Raw genomic sequence first — 22329 nt, forward strand, 5'->3', positions numbered from 1 at the left:
ATTCCATAAAATGCCTTCTTCCTTGTGCAGCTCCTCTGCTCCATGGCAGTACTGTCAAACAGAAGTAGCAGACTAGGTTAAGAAAAAAAAAATCAAACTCACTCTTTCAAAGGCAGAAAGATACTGAAGAATATGAAGATCAGATCTTACTATTCTACAGATTTTGCTCTGTCCCGTTAGCATCTCTGTATTCAAAAGAAAACACAAAACATCCAGTTTTGGTCAGTAAAGTGTCCATTTAATAAACCCCTTAGCTACATTTCTCAACCCCTTCTTCCCCCCATAAAATTTCAATTCACACTTAAGCAGATGACACAATTTGATGGCGTACAACTTCAGTTTTTAAATTTCTGTTCTTAACACTAAGAGTATCAGGGGCTAGTATTTGACAAAATTACATACAAGTCAGATGTGCCCATGCAAAAGAAGCAGATCTTTATATACAGTCCCTATTTTTTCTTATAAATTTAAATATTTTAAAAAGTGTATTTTCAAAATGTATAAAGTTTAGGGAATACCCCAAATGTATCTTAAAATAAAATGATTTCTGGTTTCAAAGGTTATTTCAACAATGAAGACTAAATTGCACCAGATAAAAGGCACTTGTGCTGTGTGATGTCTTAGGCAAGTATATGTTAGTTTCATAACAGTGTCTTGAATTCATGCAGCTGTCTCTGAGCATCAAGCATCATTAAAGCAGCCAAAAGAGATCGTGAGTAAACTTGATTCCACAGTTGTAAGAACATACAGCATTGTGCTCCGTCTTTGACTCTAGAATCAAACACTACTGAAAAATTGCTGTCATTCACATGGGAATTCAAACTACATTTCATTCTCTCATAAATTACAAAAAGTATGTAATTTAATTATGAAACTAAACCACCAGTGAACAGCTCAGTGTTCAAATAGTTTGTGCCACTGAAAGTCTGTTTTTACAAACAAGTTAGGGACTAGTTATTCAAGGAGCAGTGCATTGTATTTTCAGTTTCCATTTCACTGTTGAGATAAAAGCGCAGTCCTATTTGCCTTCATCTTCTCCAGCCTTTTCATTAAATGGCTATTGGTCATCTCCATTTCTTCTATCTTATCCAGTGCTGTTCTTAACTATAAAATGAAAAAAAGTTATTATCACTTTAGTTTATTTGGACTTTGTGCTGTTCTCAAGCATGGTAAGAGTAATAAAGTATTATGTTTCATAAGAGTGCCACAGAAGTTAAGATATAACTTCCATTATTGCAGGCAGATGAAACAGAATGAAACTGTTAAAAATAATTGTGAAGCAACTGAAACATGAAGTGTATTCATTCTAAAAGAACTAGGTGCCTGCAACCTCCCATTACATTAAAGCAATTTACCTAGAGCAAGGTGAAGTACTCTCCACCATTATAACTTGCATACAGATACATACTCCCATCACAGGAAGCAGGCATCATGCTAGTGATGCAGCAGCTCTTAAGAAAGAATGATCAACAGCTCAGTTAAATACAGCTTCTTCCCAGAATCCTGTGAGATCCAAGCCAGAAAATTCCCAGGCTGTCACTTGACATAGGGACCATTCATCTCTCTAGCAATATTTTGTAGAACGACTACTTTAAAATATTACACATTATCACATTTAGAAAAATATACCACTTTGTGGTATAGATGCTTCTTTTCAAGGAAGTACAACATTGAATTGTAGGTAGCATTACTTTAACGTGCTAGATGTCTTCTAAATGTCATATTGAGACTTGAAGGTCATCTTAAAAAACAATTAAAAGATGTAATTGAAGATTACAAAAAATCAGAGCTTGGAGGCAAAAGACAGAGCAGCTTAAGACAGAAAGGAACATGCAGCTGGAAAGGAAACCAAGACAGTTACCTCTCGCTGAAGCTTCCTTTTTTCAGCTTTGAGTTCATCTTCTACTTTTTCTGCATTTTCTGCTGCATTTTTATACCTTGCAACCTGTCCCTCAAGTCGCCCAATCTGTAAATCCAAATAAGACAAAAGGAATATACCCAGGTGTTTCACCTGGAGTTCACCTGCCATCAGCTGCTCTTCCAAGGACACAGCTGAGAAGACACAGAAGGTTAAAGAACTAAGCACAGAGAGAAGAATTGGAATACAAAAAAAAAATCAAGAATTGGGAAACACATGGGATTAAAAATAAAAGTGGTAAGTTGAAAAGCAGAAACTGTATGAAAAGATGCAAAGTAGAAAGCAGACTGTGAACTGTTATCAGGACATGATGAAAGAGGTCTTGAGCCCAAGCACAGAGTTCAGCAAGAAGGAGAGGACTTGAGACAAATCCTGAGTGCAACCTGCAGAAGTTAAAACCCACAGGCTGGATTGTTCTATGTACAGCTCCCTACTACCCCTAAATCCACATGATAGGCTAATAGACTGAATCTGTACAAAAGAGAAAAGATATGCATGTGTGATTTAAATTACAATCTTTCATGTCATTTTCTAGGTAGTAAGCTGTAACTAAGTTCCTAAAATAGAAAAGTATGGCAGATTATAAAGAAGAACTGAAGCTACTGGTTTAAGAAAACCAATTTATGTAACTTAATGACTCATAAGAAAGTTGTACTGTGGAAGATATAAAATTTTCTCTCTAAAATTGAGAGTTATACATCTGTGAAAACAATCACACTTTGTAAGTCCATAACATGGTTTCATAGCTCAGCACCTTAAGATTTTCTCTTATGGTTAGGCCATGCCTAGGTATTTAACTGCAGTGCACAAGTATTTAATTGCAGGAAATATGAAAAAATGTGGTGGCATTCTATGCAAATTAAATACCAAACAGTAAATCAAATTATGAAATATGCTTTCATAGTTTTTGTTGAAAAACATATTGCAAAAGTGTGCAGTGTAATAACAAACATGAAAAAAGACACTTACATTTTGTTCCAAAGTAGTTATATCTTGTTCAGCTTTTGAAAGCTTAAATTTGTATTCACTAATTTGTCTGTTGGCATCTCCTACACAAAAATTGACATGACCGTATTAGTCAAAGCAACTCTCTAAAGTAGCAGTTTCCCTTTTATTTAAAATTCATTAAAAAGACAATTTTATTGAGAAGCCCATACCCAGGATCACAAAGACGTAAATGTTCTTTCAGCCTTCTACAATAGTATGGAAAGGAAATAATTTCTTTTATTTAGAGAACACAACTACTGTCTCTATAAAGTGTGCATTAAATTTCAGGTGCACCAATGAGATATACACATTTTAAAACACATGTTTACATCAGCAAACTAATTTCTTAGAGAACAGAATCAACATTATAATCAACACACACTGCAAAATACCAGACCACAATAAACATTCAGCAGCGTTCAGCTTAGACATCTGTAATAATATTTGAATAAGGAGCACAAGGCTTGAACCTGACTGACAAACTCTAAGGAGCTTTGCAAATTATTTTGGTGTTACATTTGAGCCCTCACATTGCCAGTGCTCTGTTCATGTTCATGAACACAAGCATACTAAATGACAGTCTGTCAAACAAGTTTTCAGCTGAATAGCTTGCTTGAAATGAAAAGCATCTTATGCTTCTATGAAGCAACACTAAATATTAAGTTAAATAAATTTTGATGTTTTGCTTCATGACAGTAATCTTCTATATTAGGTTTCTATATCAAAGATTGAACAAAATCATCTCACAGAATATGTATTTTAAAAACTCTTATCTGAAATTCTGTTGTCTAAAAATTGTATCCAAGTAGGGGCACCCACTCTAGGCAAGGTTATCAACTGAAAAATAACTTCCCAGAATGTTATTCCTCAACACTGAAAGAGGCAGATTTTTAAGGTATTCTGCAGTGAGAATTCCATGCAAGGACATATACCAACAAAAACCTATCTGCTCAACAATATAGTCACTCACAGTACCACTATTGCACAACAAGAGGAGTCGGAAATCCTCTCTGCAAGAGGAATAACTTTGAACAGTAACCATATACCTACTTTGCATTTCAATTAGCTGCAAGTCAGAGCCATTCTCCAAGTCTATTGTATCTGGATTCATGCTATCACTTTTAGAGTATTTCTGTCGTTCTTCTTCTAACTGCATCTTCAGTTTTCTAACCTGAAAAATGAAGTGTTTCTTTATGAAAAAAAGACACCCAGAAGTTCAGTAGTTGTGTATCTAAATGTTCAACAATTTATTGGCAGTCCAAAAAAGTATCTATACTATAATTAAGGGTCATTCACAGCAAACCCAAATGTTGACAACAATGGTTTAAATTTGCAATGTCTTCAACTAAAAGAGGAAAAAGTGTAGTATTCTTAACAATTGCTCAATGGCTGTATGTTTGCTTGAGTCCTTTCTTCTCAAAACAGAGCTGTATTTAAACACCATTATTTTAATATTAATTTTCTCTGAGTTACCAAAATGATCAATGAAATAGTATCACTCAGCAATTTTGAAGAAAATGCCACTTGAGCTTATGAGAGTGTAATTGTACTGACTTCAAAATTTCTGCATAAGACAATTATGCAGATAAAAGAAAGAGTTTTAAGGATATGCACTAATAGTAAATCAGGAACAAGTCAGATTTCAGCTAACCAGCTAATGAAATGAAGTTTCTTTGCCAACCAAGATCAAAGTCCCATGGATACAGACAACAGCACGAGGAACTGCTGATTCCTGACAGTCAGTGAGGTAAAAACTTGAGTGTTTCATTTTGCTTTAGTGCTTACATATCTGATTAAGCACCTTTGTGCTTAACAGCTGTTTATTACTTATATATAAATAGTCTGCAAAATGATACACAAAGGTCTACTTCTGAAATTAGTAACTTATTTTACCTGGGACAGTAATTCCTCCTTTTCTCCAGCCAGTTTTCGTAGCCTAATATCTAAAACCAAAGAATCCAATTAAAAATCAGAGAAATCTGTAACTAAGAATATGTTTTTTGTAACTTTTTGTTCCATTTCAAATGAAATGCTCATCCAAGCTAATAGCACTGGAACTGCAAAACTTTGATATCTCACTAGTAACACAACAACCTTCAGTTAATAGCAGAAAAAAGGGAATAAAACTTCATTCACACTGTTTATTAGTATAACAATTCTAAAAGCAAGACCTCAGAGTTTATCAAATAGCAAAAGTGTTTAGCAAATAGCTCTACTTAGTCAAAAGATCAGTAATGACTATTACTACAATCAAGCAACGCTGTGCTAAGACTAGAGCAGATCCCTTACAAATTGTAACTTTGACATAAGTGAAGCATAATAACATTTGTATTCCCCTGTGAGTGAGCCACAGCAGAAGTATGTATCAAGTCTAATTTTTGTCAATACAAAAATACGTAACTATTATATATTATGTGCAAGTATAATTCAATTATATAGAGATTTTTTTTCTACATATTAACAGAGTTTTACAGTGAATTGACCTTGCATACAACAATTTGCTCAACCTAAAGATAAAAGCGAGTTAAAGTAACTTAACCCCGAAACCCCCAATTAATGTGTCTATGGTCTCTGTCATTTTTTGAATGCTTTTAAAACTTCTTTTTCTAATGAATCTGATGGAAGACTGCATTTGATGTTCTTTCATTGATTACATATACTTCTAAAGAATTATTTTCATAAAACACAATGGAAAACATACTAATCCAAAAAACGACACTTTTAAGTAAGATGTTTTCCGTCAGTATTAAAACAGGAACTGGACTAAGAGAAGTAATCAGTTTCAAACATCTAAGAACATATTATTTTTTCTTACTCAAAAGATACATCTGTCTTTTTACTCAGAACAAATAAAAAATTAAAATCAATCCTGAAAGTTGTGTAAACATATATTCCAGAAACATCACAGGTGCTTGCATCTGCAAATGTAAATCAAACCCACTGTGAAAAAAAGGAAACAAAGCCCTCAAAAACTCTATAAAGTATGCTAGGATACTTTTACCTAGTGGTCCTTCTCCTGCAGATTCCAAAACCTGAGCAGCTTCCTGTGATACAACTGTTATTGTACCAACCACTGATTCATGGTTTAGATCACCATTTGGTGTGCCATCTGGAATTATAACTAATCCATGTTTCTAAAAATGCAAAACAAAAAATAAACTAGTCATACAATAGAAGCACTAAAATATAAATCAACAGGTAAGTTTTTAAAGAGCTTTTCAAGTTCAGTGAAACAATTACAATGATATGGACAATTTGTCCTACCCTAAGGTCAGGTTTTCAGAGTGCACAAGAATTGTAACCATTCTTCCTCCTTTTTACTGACCTTGATTTCATGCCCCATTCCTGGATTTGTTACTGTAAAGTAACTACTACCAACATACCTGTCCTCTTTTCATTGTTTCCTTCAGGTCAGCCAACTCCTCTCTGAGCTCATCTCGCTCATTCTTAATGCAGTCAAAGTAATCTTTCTGTCTTTCTAGGGCCTGGGCTCAGGCAGATAGCAAGAAAAAGAATGGCACAGAGAAAAAGCATATGACAGACAGCAGAAAGATTTTCTACAAGTAAATACAAATAGCTCAATACAAGTAAAGAAATTAAAACCGCTTTTTAAATATGTAGTAACATACATCTCTGATAACTGCCTTCTACAAGTTGCATATCTAACTTCATGCTACATTTATTATTACCTTTTTTTTCCAGACAAGTCTTAGATTTTTTGAGTTGTTTGGTTTTTTTTTTTGTTTTTTTTTTTAATTCAGTGAATTCTATTTTTTGGTAAATTTTGATAAACTAAATTGAGTATCAAAAGAGTAAGTGATTCTTCTTCATACAGGCACTCTGCAGCAAGAAATAAAATCTGCTGAAACTGAAATGGCGAAGATCCTAAAACATTACATCTATTGAACTAATTTCTCTGCCTTTTATAAGGTACAGAAGTAAAATCATACATCATGGAAGACCCTGAAGGTATCCACTCACGAATACCAGTTTATTTCCTAGTTGCTTAAGGGTTACAACACCATTTACTAAACCCAACGCAGTTTTAGAGAAAAAAAAAAAAGCATCAAACACTAGTAGCACTATTTTAGCAAAAAAAGTATGGCAGCTAGAAGTGCAATATGGGTGTAGATAGGTTTGCCTAACTAAGCTGGAGAGGTTACCTGGGACTTAGTTGGACACTTCTTCTTGACTGGGCAGCATACAATACTGCATTCATTAAAAAAGATCCTCACCATACAGCAAGTGCCAAAGTATATATACATTTTGGCCAAGAAAATGATCCAACTAAACCTTATGTTATGCATGAATGTGTAGGAATGGACTGATACCATGAAAGAAATGAAGGTGTATACATTTGTACTGTACTTGCCTCACGTAACTTCAAAATGAAGCTGAATTTTAATAATAATCTAGAATCTATATACTAGAGCAATATTTTAAAGCATTATTCAGCTGCAACAGAAAATTCTGACAAGTGCTGTTACACTTGATTTATTCATATGTAAATGTAACATTTAAAATAAAGGCAGTTCAACATGTGTAAAAACAGCAGATGACATCTTAATTAAAAAATTTGTAAGATGTCCTTTTATTTCCCAGCACACACTAGATCTCTAACTGCATTATAAATAGCATGAAGAACCTTAATCATTACATGATTTTGTGCTCTACTTAAAAGACACATACATCTTTTTAATTTTTGAAGAACAGTGGAAGAGATGGAAGGGGAAGTAAGCTCACCACTTGAGAGAATGGGCACAGAGGCCCAGAATCACAGACACAGTTTGTGTGTACTTGACAGTGTCCTGTGATGATGTTGACCTTCCCCAAACATATTTTCTATCCTTACCCCCTAATAACAAAAGTGTTGGAAATCAGAAAATTCTGTTGGGGGAGGAAGTGAAACTGACACAACTATGTATTTCTACCTATGTAGATCTAAGTAATCATTATTCAAAACCAGTAAAAATCCTAGTGTTTGTACACTCAGGTTTAATTTAATATGACATGGATTTTGCACAAAATCTACCTCTACAATTCTTCTGTTGGGGCAGGAAACAGAAATCAGGATAACAAAGTTCTGCAGACCGATTTTACCATACTTACATGAGCAAAATCTGATAATATGACAGAATCCAGAGACATTTGGAATCCTTTTCTCTAAATATTCCAAAAGCCTTCGTAACTTTTATACCAAACTCAGAGCTGCCATTACTAAATGCAAATTTGGAGCCACTAAACAGTGGAATAACTGTATATTTCAGGAGTATAACCCAACGCTGTAACTCAGTGTCCTCAAACTGATCTAATTTAAGATCAAACATAACCACAAATTTCAAGCACTGCAGAAACAGGACAACATAAGAAGGCAGGTCTAGAACTTGTGCTATTTTGTTCTGTTTGCCTCCCTTTCTTTTTCTGAAACAGCTAAAATGTCTTACATACATTGTAAAATTTTGTTATGATTTTAGTTATAAACTACATTGTGAAGCTTCACAGAGATATCTAAAGCTGTAATAGAGTAAAAATTAGCAGTAGGAGGGAGAAAGGCTCAAAGACTGTGAGCTAAGAAAAGTATGTAAATATTTATAGATAAGAGAAAGAAAAGAGCAGTATTTTTACATTTTCTTCTCTAAAAGAGTTCAATTCTGAGAATTAAAAAAAATTAACTAGAAAAATAACCAGTTATGGTGTTTACAAGAACACAAACTTGCAGGGTAATTTTGGCTAAAGGAAAATATATCTATCTTTCTTGTCATTCTGGCTGGTAGGTATATTTGATTATCAGATATACTCATACTGATTCTGGCAGTGTATTTGAAAGAGCACAAAAATATTGCACAAATTGAGACAGTCCAGTATAGAAATTTGAAAAGTAAGTATGGAAAAGATAGGGTAAATTAAAGATAAAAAGCTTTCAGAAGAATGTTCAGAAAACTTTAGAATGTTGAAATTTTTTTATGATGGAAGAGAAAGACTGAAACATGAAAAAAAGTAAGACAGCATAGTTTTTGAACTGGCTACCACAGTTAAAAGGCAACTTTTCAAGGTGACTTGAACTCCAGCAAATACAACAATTTTCAAAGAAATCTGCATATATTGAAATATGGTATAAAATTCAGGTAGAGAGAAATGACCCCTGAGCTGTCAAGAGGCAGACAATTCCTTTTTCAAGACTATCCAACTCCCTATTGCCACCAGGCAATCTACTTGAGTCCCAGAACAGCCACAAATTCAGAGACATGTAGTCATCACCGATGGTCAGGCTGACTCAGTTCTGTGACTTCTGCCTGCCCAGAAGCAAAGCTGACAAACCCTGCCTGACCTACATCAGCTGCATGGTTATTAGCACAGTTCTTTCTGCACTACCCTCCTTCCTACACAGGAACGAAAGATGATCCTCAGAAGGTCACCTACAACCATTGTTTCGATTATGATTCTCAGCACCTGAAGTATTTCATGTGTCATATCAGAAAACCAGCTTGGTTCAGTGTTGCATCCAAACTAACCAATTATACAAGGATCAGAAGTGCAATACAGGAAGGTGCAAGTTGGTTGTAGAAGTCAATTCAAGATCATATCTTTTACCACTATGCATACCATCAAAAATTCTGGAAAAAAATTGTAAATTTGTATGTGTAACAGTTCATGCTACAGATTTAATTAGTACTACTGATCATTATTCAAGTTAAGTGGGGCTCATTTTCTGAAGAAGAAAAAGACTGCAAAATATTTTATTCATTTAAGTTCAGAGTGGCCTTAATTTCTTTGGAGTACGCAGAATTCCTTGGGGTGTAGAGGGCATCCATCTACTTCTAAATTTAAAAAAAAAAAAGCTTTCCTCTCATATTTCATTCATACCCCTATTTTTTTATCTTTCCAATTAATTGTCTCCTGGAGATCAAACACTTCTTTGGTTATGGAGTCTATATTCTCCTGCATACGTTGATTCGCCTGTGGTAAATAGGATGAGGGAAGAATAAAAGAGGAAAGAGAAGTAAGGAAATGGAAAAAAATCCCAAACATTAAAATAGATAAAGGAAACTAATTAATAAAAGTCAACCAAAGAGTTTATGAACATGAAGTTACAGAAACAGTGTGCAGTTTAATGTAATATATTTCTCGTTAATTCATGCAAGAGAATGGTATTTAATTCTATTCAATCACTGCTGTTGGGAAAACTTACTGCACCTAGAGTTACTTTTCTTTAGTGACTGTTCCCACTGCAGTCTGTGGCTGGAAACAATTACCCTGCTGTACTTTCCAGATACCTTCAAGTCCCCTTTGAACTCAATATTATTGTTAACAATTGGTTTTAGTAATTTTTTACAGAAGAAAATAATCTTCTTGAAAGTATAAAGAAGGGAGTTTGAATCAAACATCCAGGAAGAAAAGACAATTGCTGACTGCTTTCTGATACTATATGAATACACATCAAGTGTAGTTCTACTTTTTTAGCTGACTATCACTGCATTTTGTTACTTCCCCTGCAAACATAATTAAATGCTTAGCTGTGAAGATGATGTAATAATTTTAAGGGCTAGAGACAATTTTTTTCCTTCTTAAGGAGTGAACTTGATTTAACATCTGGGAACAGAAGACAATGTCTTTCTGCAAAAAGCCACATGGTTTCAGCTAGATTTTCTGTTAGTGTTAATAGCTGGGGAAAAGACACAATAGGTGGTAAATACGGGTCAAATCTTCAAAGGGACTGAATGTATTTGTGACTATTTGATACCTACTACATTCTACCAAAGTAAACACTCCAGAAAGATCTACTGTATATTCTTGGTTCATATACTTAAACCTCACCAAAACCCCAAACAAGAACATGCAAAGCTGTTCTTTAATTCTCAGCGAAGTCAAAAATAACAGAGCAAGCAACAGAACCACAACATAACTTTTTAGGGCTTTTGCTTGTCAGCACTTATGCTTACTCAAAATGCTGATAACTTAGGATAATCTTAATCCTTTTCTTCTGCTATTAAGACATATCAACTCCAGTTCAGGAAGCACAGTCCTTCTAAAACAGAACTGGGACTTTTCAGAAACCATTGTGAGTTACAGTACCTACCACCTAGAGAGCACAAGAATATAGTGAAAAAATAAAGGATCAATGAACACAGCTTTTGAAAATGACAGTAGGAGACTTTGGCCTATAGACTTATAGATCATCAATTTTTACTGCAATGAAGAGACAGTGGGAAAATTATGTAATAATTGAACTACAAGTTCCAACTAAAATAATTAGGAAATGGACACCCAATATACACTGACAATATACATTGATATATATCTCTTTGTGGACCATTTTAAAATGAAGACTGATAATAACTCTGGGATTTCAGGGTGGGTGGGTTTGTTTCCAGAAACGAAAGGGAAAAGGGGAAAAAGAACCGCGTAAGAGGTGAAAAGAACACACTGCACACCCAGCAACATGGCTGTGGCCCAATAACATGCTGACCAGTATTGCTGTGTATAATGCTTGACTGGTAAGCAAACAAATATTCAGTATGGCAAACTTCAATTGCTGATACTCATAAAAATCTGAAATAACTGAAATGGAAACTTTTGGGAAAGGCAAAGAATAACATTTGGTATAATCCATGCATCAGAACTTTTAGCTATGGAAAATTATTTTGGCCACACAAATATTAATTTTGCCCTCACAACAAAGAAAAGATAACAGGAACACTCATGAGAGAACCACAATTTCTCACAAGAATTAAAGGCTTTGCAAGATGTAATACATTTCAAAACCTTGCAGAGATATTATCAGCTTCATAAATTTAGGAGGATCAGTAGCTCAAATTCTACACACTAAAACAAGATAAATGATTTCTTTAAAGGACAAAACATTAAAATATTATATATTAATTAATACAAATATTAATAACTCATTAATATTAATACTTAATTGTTATAAATATTAATATCAAAATATGAAATGTTGAAATATTTCTTTTAAAACAATATAGTATTTAATTCTGTTTTGTGTATGATTCCCATTCAAACCTTACACCACATTTATTTGCACAGGTTCCATCCTACACTCATATGAGCATACCTCTATCAATTCATCTCTCTGTCGAAGGCCCTCTTTAAGTTCATCCAGCTTATGCTGCAGAACACTGCAAGTGTGTTTCTGTCTTTCCAATTCCTGTATTAAAGAAATCAATTGTTTATATTTATTTTGAGTTATCTAAGTAATTGCTGCAAGGATTTGAGAAATTATACCTACTAAGCAGTTAAAAGACCACTAAAGTGGTCTAAATAAGTTGTCCAGACACTTTCTACACAGAAGATTTTATTTAATAAACTGTAGAGAGAAAAAATGCCATAATGACTAAAGCTCAATACTAGTAAGTAAAGCTACTCTTGAGTATTTTCAACTGTTCTTACTAAGTAGTCCAGATTTCTGTACTTTATACTTAGAAAAAAAATACCTTTGACTTCTCTTCATTCTCCCTATAGAACTCTGCTATCTGTTCTTCTTTCTCCTCAATAATATCCTTCAAAGTATCCACTTGGTAAATCAAGTTGTTTTTCTCGTTGTCGAGTTGAGCATTGGAAACCATAGCTTTCTTGTACTTCTCTTCAACTTCGGCTAGTGAATCCTACAGATAGCAGAAAAGTTCACATTAGTCTAACTTTTTGATGCATAGTTATAATGTTAAAATACCACCATAATGTTAAAGTGTGAGATGTTAGACATTTAAATTATGCAACCAGTTTTGTTTCTGAAATATATTCTTTAGAGATACCAAGTAATGGTTTAGTTCAATTATTCAATTTCAGTCATACACAACAATGAAAAGTTATCGTTACAAAAGCATGAAAAATACAGGATAATATTCCACTTGCATTTTCTACTTTGCCACATTCACAGCCAACTCACAGGGATACAGTAATAACATCACAGCTTCACATTCTAGTGAATACCACATATCTAGTAGTAATATCATTACTCAAGGCATGCATGAGAAAACAGTTCAGAATGAGGCAACAAAACTAACACAGAGAACATGGACAATTAAATCAGTAAAAGAGACCACAAAAATAATTCCAAGAGTAGCTTTAACCTAATGCTTGTTATTTAAGTAGTGCACTATGACCTTAGATTCAAAACTTTAAGATAGCCACATCCAGAAAAAAAGGATTCATTATTTAAACAGGTATTTAATCTATGGTTTTCTTACTATTTTTTTTTTTAAAAAAGCATGTAACTTCATTCTCTACCTAAAGGTGTACATGCCTTGCTATATAGCCTCTTAGACAAATCTCCCCCATTTACCATTTTATCCTGGTTTTAGTTATAGTTGGGTTTTTTTGTGAGAGTTGTAACAAATGTCAACCATTTAAATACTTAGAAAACTATCACTCCAGGCACTTTTAAACATGCCTTTACTTCAAAATGCATTATATAGGGGTTGGGAATGCATGATCTTTAAGGTCCATTCCATCCCCTTAACATTCTATGATTTAAAAATAGTAAAAATTTATTTTCAGAGTCCTAATTTTAGAATTGAAGAAGAACTATTAAGCCAATCCCTGGACCAAGTAGATCTAAGCCCTACTACAAATCTCCTTGTACTTCATGTAATCTATTCCTTGAAGGCATAGGTAGCATTATCTCCATTTTTGAATATTTGTATTTTGACAGTAGAAGCACTAGCACAGGAAGGGCATGAAGCTTGGGTCTCCAGAAAACAGAACACTACAACTAATATATTAAGAGAGAAGGTGGCAACAGTCTAAGTTTTCTAAGGAAATACTTAAGGTCGTTATCTGTTAAACAGTGAAATTATGCAATCATTTTTGTTTTGGAATTATAGTCATGTCTTCTCTTTAGAAATACCAAGTCATAGTTCAATATTCTGCTATGAGAAAGTAAAAAAATTCCCTATCCCCAAACACTATTCCACATGGTAAATCTCCAGTTTGGGAAAGGTGTCCTTAGAGTATGTATTTTATCTTTTATAATTTTATCATAATCATATATATTTATTTCACAGAGTTCTGGAAATCTCTGCTGGAGAAATACAATTTTTTGAAACCCCAAAAAAAAATAATTACAGATCAGAAGAGACAAAACAGTGTAAGTTGTGAAAATATAAAACAAGTACCATTATAATCTAGGAAGTAGTAGCATACAACAAAAATGACTCAGGATAAGAAAAAAGAAAAAATATAAACATAAGTGTGTGCAAGTAATTCTGAAGATTAAAACCAGAGAAAGCATTTCTTTTTGTGATACTGTAAATACAACAAATCTTGTAAAGATTGACAAAACAAAATGCTAGAGCTAGCAAACCTAAAGACTTTCAAAGAATAATCCAGTTTAGAGTAAAAAAAAAAAAAAGGAAATAATAGGATTATAATGAATGCTATGGTAATTTCATAGGGAGGTATGAAATGTAACAAAAAAAAATGCAACTAGGGAAAAAGTACAATTTGATAATTTCTGTGAAAGTGGTGACTGGGGTCATGTAGTAATTTTGTTTGTCAGAGATCTCTGAATGCCAGCTGGTCCAATCTCCTGACTAAAGAGGGTCAACTGAGATCTGGCTGCTCACAGCTCTTCTCCATTTTAAGTATCTCCAGAAATCTAGACTGCAGATGGTCAAACTTGCTGGATGAACTGCACCAGTGTCTGCTTTCCTTGTGAAAACTCTTTTTTCCCTGTGTTCCAATTGGATTTTCTGCTCCTACAACTCAACTTTTGTCTGTTTTGTCTTTCCCTTGCAAAGAAGTCTGCCCTCTCCATAGCCTCCTATCAGACACGCTAAAAACAGCAACAATATTGCCAACCACTACTCCAAGACTTATCAAAGCCCATTGTCTCAGCCTCTAACTGTATGCCATGTGTTCCAGGACTCCAACCTTAAAAAGCAAGACTAGGTTGGGGTTTAAAACATTGTATTACAATGTCATTAATTAAAAAAATAATGGCAGGGGAAGATGAATCTGCAGTTACAAAAGAGGAATAGATTGATTTGGATACTAAAGAGTGAAAACCACTTCTGAGAGAAAAGCTAAGTTACGTCTAAATCTCTAATGGGTTAAAAAACTGAAACATTGTAAAGACTTCTTTGCAACTGTCTTTAAGTATTACACATGTTCCCCATGGTTCAAGAATTCCATGCAGCTTCAGAGAGACTTCCAGTTTGATTTGAAATAATTTCTGAACACTTGAAGGAGGCTGTAGGATTTTTAAGGATGAAGCAGATGGAATGAAAACACCTAAGGCTCTGCATATAACCTAAAGCTTTGAAGAAATACCACCCACAACTTTATCAGCAAGGTGCTATAAAAATTAGCTTGCTCATCTAGAACAAGATGATTCAAACCAAGAGACATAAAGAGAGCGCACTATTAACAGCATGAAAGAAAAATTTTGAGGAAAGAAACAGAATTAGTTTCCAGCTGATGCGAAGAAATACATAAAGAAGCAATAAAACAATCAAACTGAGACAGCAAAAGATTTGAAGACCTAACTAAACCAGAACTAGCAACATTAGAGTTTATCCTGCTGTTTATACTGGCACACAGTATATTTGTAGCCAGGTAAAACCCACACTTCTAGCAGCATAAGGGCAACCAGAGAGCACAGAAGGTAGTGTGATTACAAATCCCCAGTAGTCCAACACTGGAAAAAAACCAACCAACCAATCAACCAAAAACCCCAACATTTAAATGCAGTGTAAAGCAGGTATCCTGGTAACTCTTCCATAGCATACACAAGACAAAACTGATCAAGTACAAGTTGAGAAAAAGGCAGTACCTTTCTAATTAAAAAAAAAAAAAGTTTCCCAAAAGAATTTCTATGGAATGTGAACTAACCTAGGAACATATTATTCAGTATTAGCAACAACATAAAATGCAGTTCAATTCTGAAAGCAAGCACAGATTAAGATCTTACTATTGCACATTGTGCTCTTTGGTAACTGTAATGGATTAAAATAAATAATAATCCATTAATCACAAGTCATGAGATGCTGGCAAACAGATCCATTCTGAAAATATGAAGCAGTCTCACATTACACTTGATATATGTCTCATATGTCTATGTCTAATAATCCTGTTATCTACTAGTCTTTGAAGTCCTTTTAATATTCATATGTCAATATAACTAAACTAAAACATACTTAATCTGAACATATTACTTCATTCAGCATATTGAAACTTTAAAGTTTCCTTTAAAGGAAAAGTTATACTTCAAAGAGGAAATAACTTTTGCTACACTTAACAGCTCATATTACATATTTTCCTCTTACTATATAATCTAATATATTGTTAAATTGAAGAAATTCAATTAAACTGATAAATACATGACTGTTACATGCTCTAATACAAGAATCACTCATTTAATTCAGTCTCTATATGGATATAAAACATATGAAAAGTTCTCTTTACTTTTACATGAAACTGTTCATAATTAGACAATAGAAAAGAGAACACACAAATATCCCGGAAAAGATTTGCAAGCCCCATAGTTTTTTGAATTCTGTATTCCTTCAATACAAAACAGTGAAAAGTATGATTATTTTGAATTTACTGCACTGTTAATTGCGTGAAAATGTATAAAAGAAAGGCATACATACTAGTGTAAACAAGTCAAAATACAGACAAATCTCCTGTGGAAGACTACACCTAGTACAGGTGTAGTCAGTGTGCTCAGTGTGCTGCTGCAGTAGAAACTGCAGATTGCACCCTTGGTAGGGGGAAATGACTGGAGCTTCCAGCAAGAGCAGTGATCAGGCACTGACCCTTTGCACAACAAGGTGCATGGGAACCTGTGGCACCAGCCAGGGAACCAGCCACTCAGAGATACAACGGGAGCCAATGGCTCAGCAGGAAGACCCCACACTCCTGTGTGCACGGACTGCCAGTACCAAATGGATTGCCTGGTTCCTGGTCCATCCTTGGCAGCGCCCAGCTTGATCTCAAGCTAGTTTTGTGTGACTCTGCCATGATAAAAATACTTAGAAAAATCAGATGTCTGAGACTCTGTTATGGGAAACCTGTAGCCAAGCCTCTAAGGAAACCTTGCCTGACAGTGTGAGAATGGTGTGTGTAGCCAGTCTAGTGCAGCACCCATTGACTCACTTGGTGACCCACTGGAGGGTTTTGCTCCCAGCAGTGAAAGTCTGGGGTGGTAGGAATGTGACTACCACAGTGGATGCAAGATTGCCAGACAGGAAAGTTTTCTTAGCACTCATTAGCCTAATGCTGAAAAAAACAATCTCTGATTTAGAGAAAATAATGGAAATATAAACCAGCATAATTGATTTTTTAAATGACAAAAAATTAAAACAAAATTAATTTTCTCTTGCAAGCAATATGCCTGCTGAAATTAATTGTAGTACATCTTTCAAAATTATTATTTTGCTTTTGCTTTATAATATGAAGTATTTGCTGAAACTTGGAGGACTAATTCTTAAGTTCTTTGTCATAATTATCTCCCATTTCTTTGTTCCCCATTTAATACCTAGTAATTATTTTGTATATCTGTTTATTTGCTAACAAACCTCTAAAAACATAACTGAACACCTCATCATCATTTCTCATTTTCTCATTATCTTATCAGAAAACACCTATATATAAAAAAAATCAAAAATTATTAACTCTTCTAACTGTAATCAAGTAATAAACATGCAATCTCATATACATTTTAAGCTGATGCTCTTCATGCATTAGAAGTTAGATACATGCTTTAAAGAAATCTAAAAATCTGTTAGTGAAGCCACTATATGTTAGTGAAACTGGTGATAACTCCATTATGCAAAATACCCATTCAGAATGCATGCTTGGGAGGAGCCCTGATACCTTCAATTCTTTAAGTCCCTGCATGTATCTCCCTTCTACATCATGTATCTGGTCCTTAAGATCATAGATATCCTGCAGGACATAGGAATGAACCATTGCATAAGAAGTATGGGGAAATAATTTAAAGTTGAAAAAGCATTGAAAGGTTTACATGCACTTCTGTCAAATGACAAAGCCTGCAATAATTCCCAGAAATTAGAATTAATTCACAACAACTTGATGGAAAATAAAGTTATGTTTATAACTCTTACTCAAGACATCTCAAATAGGACCGAATTGTTTGAAATTTGACATAAACGAAGTCTTACCTCAATAAGCTAAACTCTTAAACCATAATTATGAACACAAACCAAGATAAAATAACAAGAAAGTAAAAGCATACTTCATGATTGAAAATTACATCCTCATAGCATTTTCTTATTATAATAGAAGTTCTGCATTAAAAAACAACCTTCCTATTTAAACTAGCTCCAAATTCTCTAAAAATGCAATTCACCCGTAATTCACTGAGGGAGGCATCAGGATCCACCAAACTACTTGCATCTCCACTTCCTCTCCTAGATGAGTTGCCACTCTGAGGAGCTGCACTTACTGAATTGCGAGATGAGGGCTTAAAAAAGGGAAAAACATTGTGTAAGGAATCATATGGTTATTTCTGGTATACTTGATAATAACTCTTTATAAATTTCTTCAAAGTCACAGAATGGTTTTGTCTCTGGTTTTTCTTAATATTAGCTTACAGACAGTATTCTCCATTTTCCAGCACCTGTGTTTCTTCTTGGTAAACTGTTGGTTTCTTGTTGATGACTTAGTGTATCAGAACATTAGAATTTTGAGTAATCTATCCAGAAGATATTCATAAGATGGCTAATAATGCTGAAATACTGTAGACATTTACAATACTACTAACTATTATAATTTCTGCCATCCAGGATTCAGAAGAAAGCCTACAATGAGAAGCTATCATATGGATTTTTATAGCTTTAGCCTCCTAAATTTTAGCCTTTCCTGGTAAGTATTTCTCACATGAAAAATAAATTGTATAGAAAATTATTACTGGCAAAAGTAAACTAAAGAACAAATTTTTTTTCCCTCAAGAAATAAAAGGCATAAACCATTAATTCTGGGCAATAAAAAAGTTAATCTAAAAATATTTTTGCAAGCTAACCCTGACAAAAAATACACAGAATACACAGAATGTATACTTTCTGAATTATTTCAATACTTGCGATTCGGGAATGAAGACTGACTTTAAATAATTTTAAAAGTTTTGAAAATGAAAAACTCTTACCCTTGAAAATATTTCTGAATGTGATTTTTCACTCTTTTCTTCAAGCTGAAAGACAATAGGGAACATGATTATCTTTCATAAAAAGGAACTACCGAATTGGCATCTTTTGTTCAAAGAGACTGAGAAATATTTTTAAATAAAACCATTTCAAAAATTCCAGATGTTACCATAGATCAAGACAGGAAAAATAATATTTAGCTTAAAAAATAACTTTTACCTCAACTGCAAAATAAACGTAAAGAAAAAAGTTTTTAAAGAAAAAAATTAGAAACCTTTCTTTAAAGTTTTTTAAATGTCATTATCAGTACTGAGCAACAAAACATGCTTACTCTTTTAAATTTTAAGTATATTTAAATATTTATTTCAAGTAATATTTAAATTTCAAGAGTAATCACTACAATACTAGATGGCATAACAGATACAAAGCTTCATGCAGGTACACTTAAGGCAGTCAGTGATAGCAGGATGAATGCCCTAGTTAACAGAAAACACATCTGTACATTCAGTCTCTTTAGTGTCACCTGTGATTAAATCACAATAAAACTGGTTCAGGTAAAAGCCTATAACTGAAGTGTACTAAGTAAAAGCAATCTGTAAAATAATTTCAATTCATATTTTATCTTCTGAAGACTAAGGAAAAGAACTACCACACTCCCTTCTTACTTAGGAAACTGCTATTGCAAAATTATATTGTAGATGCCACATCTTCTACGTTTCTGTGAATAAAAATAAGTGGGATTAGACATGTATTTGGTATGGTGTCTCACATATCCTGCTTCTCAAAGAACGCCTGTTTTTCTCTATGCCAGAGAAAATAGTTTTGGAAGTCTATTGCAAACACAGAAGAAACAAACACTACTTTATAAAACTTTTCTTCTTCCTCCTATTGTGGTTTCTATAAAAGCAATATTGCTTCTTCATGACAAATTCACTACCTCCAATGATGTACTGAAATTACAGATTGCAAATATTTGTTACGAGAATGATGACAGAATGATGTGAAGAACTGATCTGAAGGATACATTCAGACTAACCTAAATAAAAATATAAATTTTGAATCTAATGATAAATAATGATGATAACACAAGCAACTGAGAAGGCAGCATAGCAACCAGTCTCAGCCTCCAAATTTCTTTTAGCAGAGCATTAATTTCAGAAAGTCAGCTTTATTATGGGAACAAAGTGCTATAGTTTAAGCTGGAGAAATAGTCTCCCATGATTTGAGAATGTACAGATGATAAATAACATGAATTATTACAACTCATACAGCACTCTAACAGTATTAAAACACCATCTAAATGCAAAGCCACAGAAAGTGGTTGTGAGAGCAGTCTAGCTGTCAGTCTCCCATTGAAAACAGAACCACAGCCAAGAGCTGTGTTTTGATCTAGCAAAGTATCACCAGCTCCTGAACACAGAGGCTCTGCAGCCTTGCTGTAAACTGACAGACTGCAACAATAACATCCTTGTGGAGCTTCTTGGAGTGTCTGGTCTGAACTCCTGAACTGCAGTGCGAGGTTGCTGGCCCTTGTTGCACTGCTTGGCAAGGGTACAAAGACTGGCTCTCACCTAAGCAAGCAATTACACATTACTGATCACCATATACCATTCCTTTTGCTCAACTAAATACACACAGTGCTCTCAGCCTCTCTACTGCATCTGCTAACCCTAAATGCTATTTCAAAAGATATACCTAAGAACAGAAATTTGCCTTTTACTCAATGCTATTAAACACAAAAGTTTTGCCAGAGAGCAACAAGAATTTCTAGAAGTTACAGCAGCAAGAAAGAGAAGGTGGCTAGGTTTGGTATAAACAATGTTCAGCCTAAAGGGAGCTGCACAGGAAAACCATCATGATAATTTTCCTGTAGCATGATATGTTGATTGACATGGGATTCTGTACAAGTGCACAGCTAGCAAGGAGTGCTTCAGTAATGGATTCTGAAAAAGCTCATATGGGATGAAGGAACACTAAAATGCACTAATGCGTGCACAGTTCTAAGTATTTTTGTCACCAAAAGAAGTAATAGTATTGCAAAAGCACACAAAAACCTCCCCAGCACAGTTAATTTCCATAAGAAAAAAAATGTAAAATATTTGGGTCTTTAAAAGATTGTTAAGCTTATCACAAACACACAGAATTGTGAAGTGTTACACTTGTCACATGCTTCTAGCAACAGGCAAAATCTCCTTTAAAATAAGGAGCATGCTTTTTAAAATTTCACTCAGTACACTTGTATATGAAAACAAGCCCAAACTCTGCAATAAACCAATTCGCAATTAAGTAATTTAGAATGCTTTAACAGTATTTACTCTTTTGGACTATGAAAAAAAAATTTGTGGTTTCGCTGTATTCACCACAGTGTAAATAAAAGCATTACACTCACATTATTCAAAACTTGGCCATAATCTGCATCGGAAACAATGCTTCCCCTGTGGTTGCAACGACTGAAATAATCAGCAGTAGTTTCACTTTGATGAGAAAAATCAGAAAACTTCAAAAGATAAGGAGAAGGTGAAAGAGAACTGAAGATGACACCACTGAATGAACAAAAGTTTATTAAAAACAAAAAAACCCCTACCTTAAATCTCCATTATTGCATTAAAAACTATGAACATTTATTATTGATTCATCTTCCTCAATTAGAGTAATATAAAAAACAAAACCAGATACCAAAGGATTTAGTATTAATTTAGGGTCAAACACAAACTACAAAAATTTTTAAAAGTTTGCAGATCATAAAAGACAGGTTATGTAAAATGATAGATAAAAAATATTTTTCTCAACAAATGTTGTGTTTTTTCAAATCAACACAAACCCAACAGTGCTAGCTATAATCTGGGCTTCTTCTCATCGCTAAGTTAAGACATCTTACACCAGAAGGCAAAGTTACTCCCCAAAGATGTATATCAGACTAGCACCCAAAAAGGTGGGGAAAAACGCTAGTGCTACACATTTCTTGTTAAAAAAGGCAAAATATATCTAAGCGCAATTACATCTGCCATGGGAATTCAAGTGAAATATTCAACTGAGAAACATTATGCATGTAAAACACAGTATTAAATGGGAAGAGTGGGTTTATCATAAGCTTATTGATAACACTCTACTTCAAAAGGCAGAAAGTTAAAACTAAATACAATCTGCACAGTGAAAATGATCATAAGAAGACAATCCTTCTATGAACAGTTTGAAAATATATTGTCCTTATCCAATTCTCACCATTAAAAAAAATTCTTTATACTTGATGTATGTTATTAAAAGCTAGTAAGATGTCTAAAAGTTATATATGTAACTGGTATA

The 22329-nt window shown here is 33.9% G+C and overlaps 1 protein-coding gene across 22 annotated transcripts in view; it reads right to left on the reverse strand.

Annotated features, from left to right (window-relative positions):
- Positions 1–216: 216 nt before the first annotated feature.
- Positions 217–22329, reverse strand: part of LRRFIP2 (LRR binding FLII interacting protein 2) — a 55382-nt gene continuing 33269 nt past the window's right edge. For 7 of the 22 annotated variants that reach the window (XM_038161671.1, XM_038161709.1, XM_038161660.1 and 4 more), the window contains 14 exons: positions 21416–21523; positions 19029–19073; positions 18234–18347; positions 17738–17809; positions 12355–12525; positions 11976–12068; positions 9770–9862; positions 6289–6390; positions 5907–6039; positions 4799–4848; positions 3956–4076; positions 2888–2967; positions 1862–1966; positions 217–1104 (listed from right to left, as the gene is read on the reverse strand). In XM_038161671.1, the coding sequence (XP_038017599.1) occupies positions 994–1104; positions 1862–1966; positions 2888–2967; positions 3956–4076; positions 4799–4848; positions 5907–6039; positions 6289–6390; positions 9770–9862; positions 11976–12068; positions 12355–12525; positions 17738–17809; positions 18234–18347; positions 19029–19073; positions 21416–21523 (1398 nt within the window). In that variant the 3' untranslated portion in view covers positions 217–993. The remainder of the gene's footprint in view (positions 1105–1861; positions 1967–2887; positions 2968–3955; positions 4077–4798; positions 4849–5906; positions 6040–6288; positions 6391–9769; positions 9863–11975; positions 12069–12354; positions 12526–17737; positions 17810–18233; positions 18348–19028; positions 19074–21415; positions 21524–22329) is intronic. The other 15 variants (XM_038161795.1, XM_038161775.1, XM_038161765.1 and 12 more) reach the window with 12 other exon arrangements.

Source organism: Motacilla alba, chromosome 2, assembly GCF_015832195.1.
Source record: "Motacilla alba alba isolate MOTALB_02 chromosome 2, Motacilla_alba_V1.0_pri, whole genome shotgun sequence".
Lineage (NCBI taxonomy): Eukaryota > Metazoa > Chordata > Aves > Passeriformes > Motacillidae > Motacilla > Motacilla alba.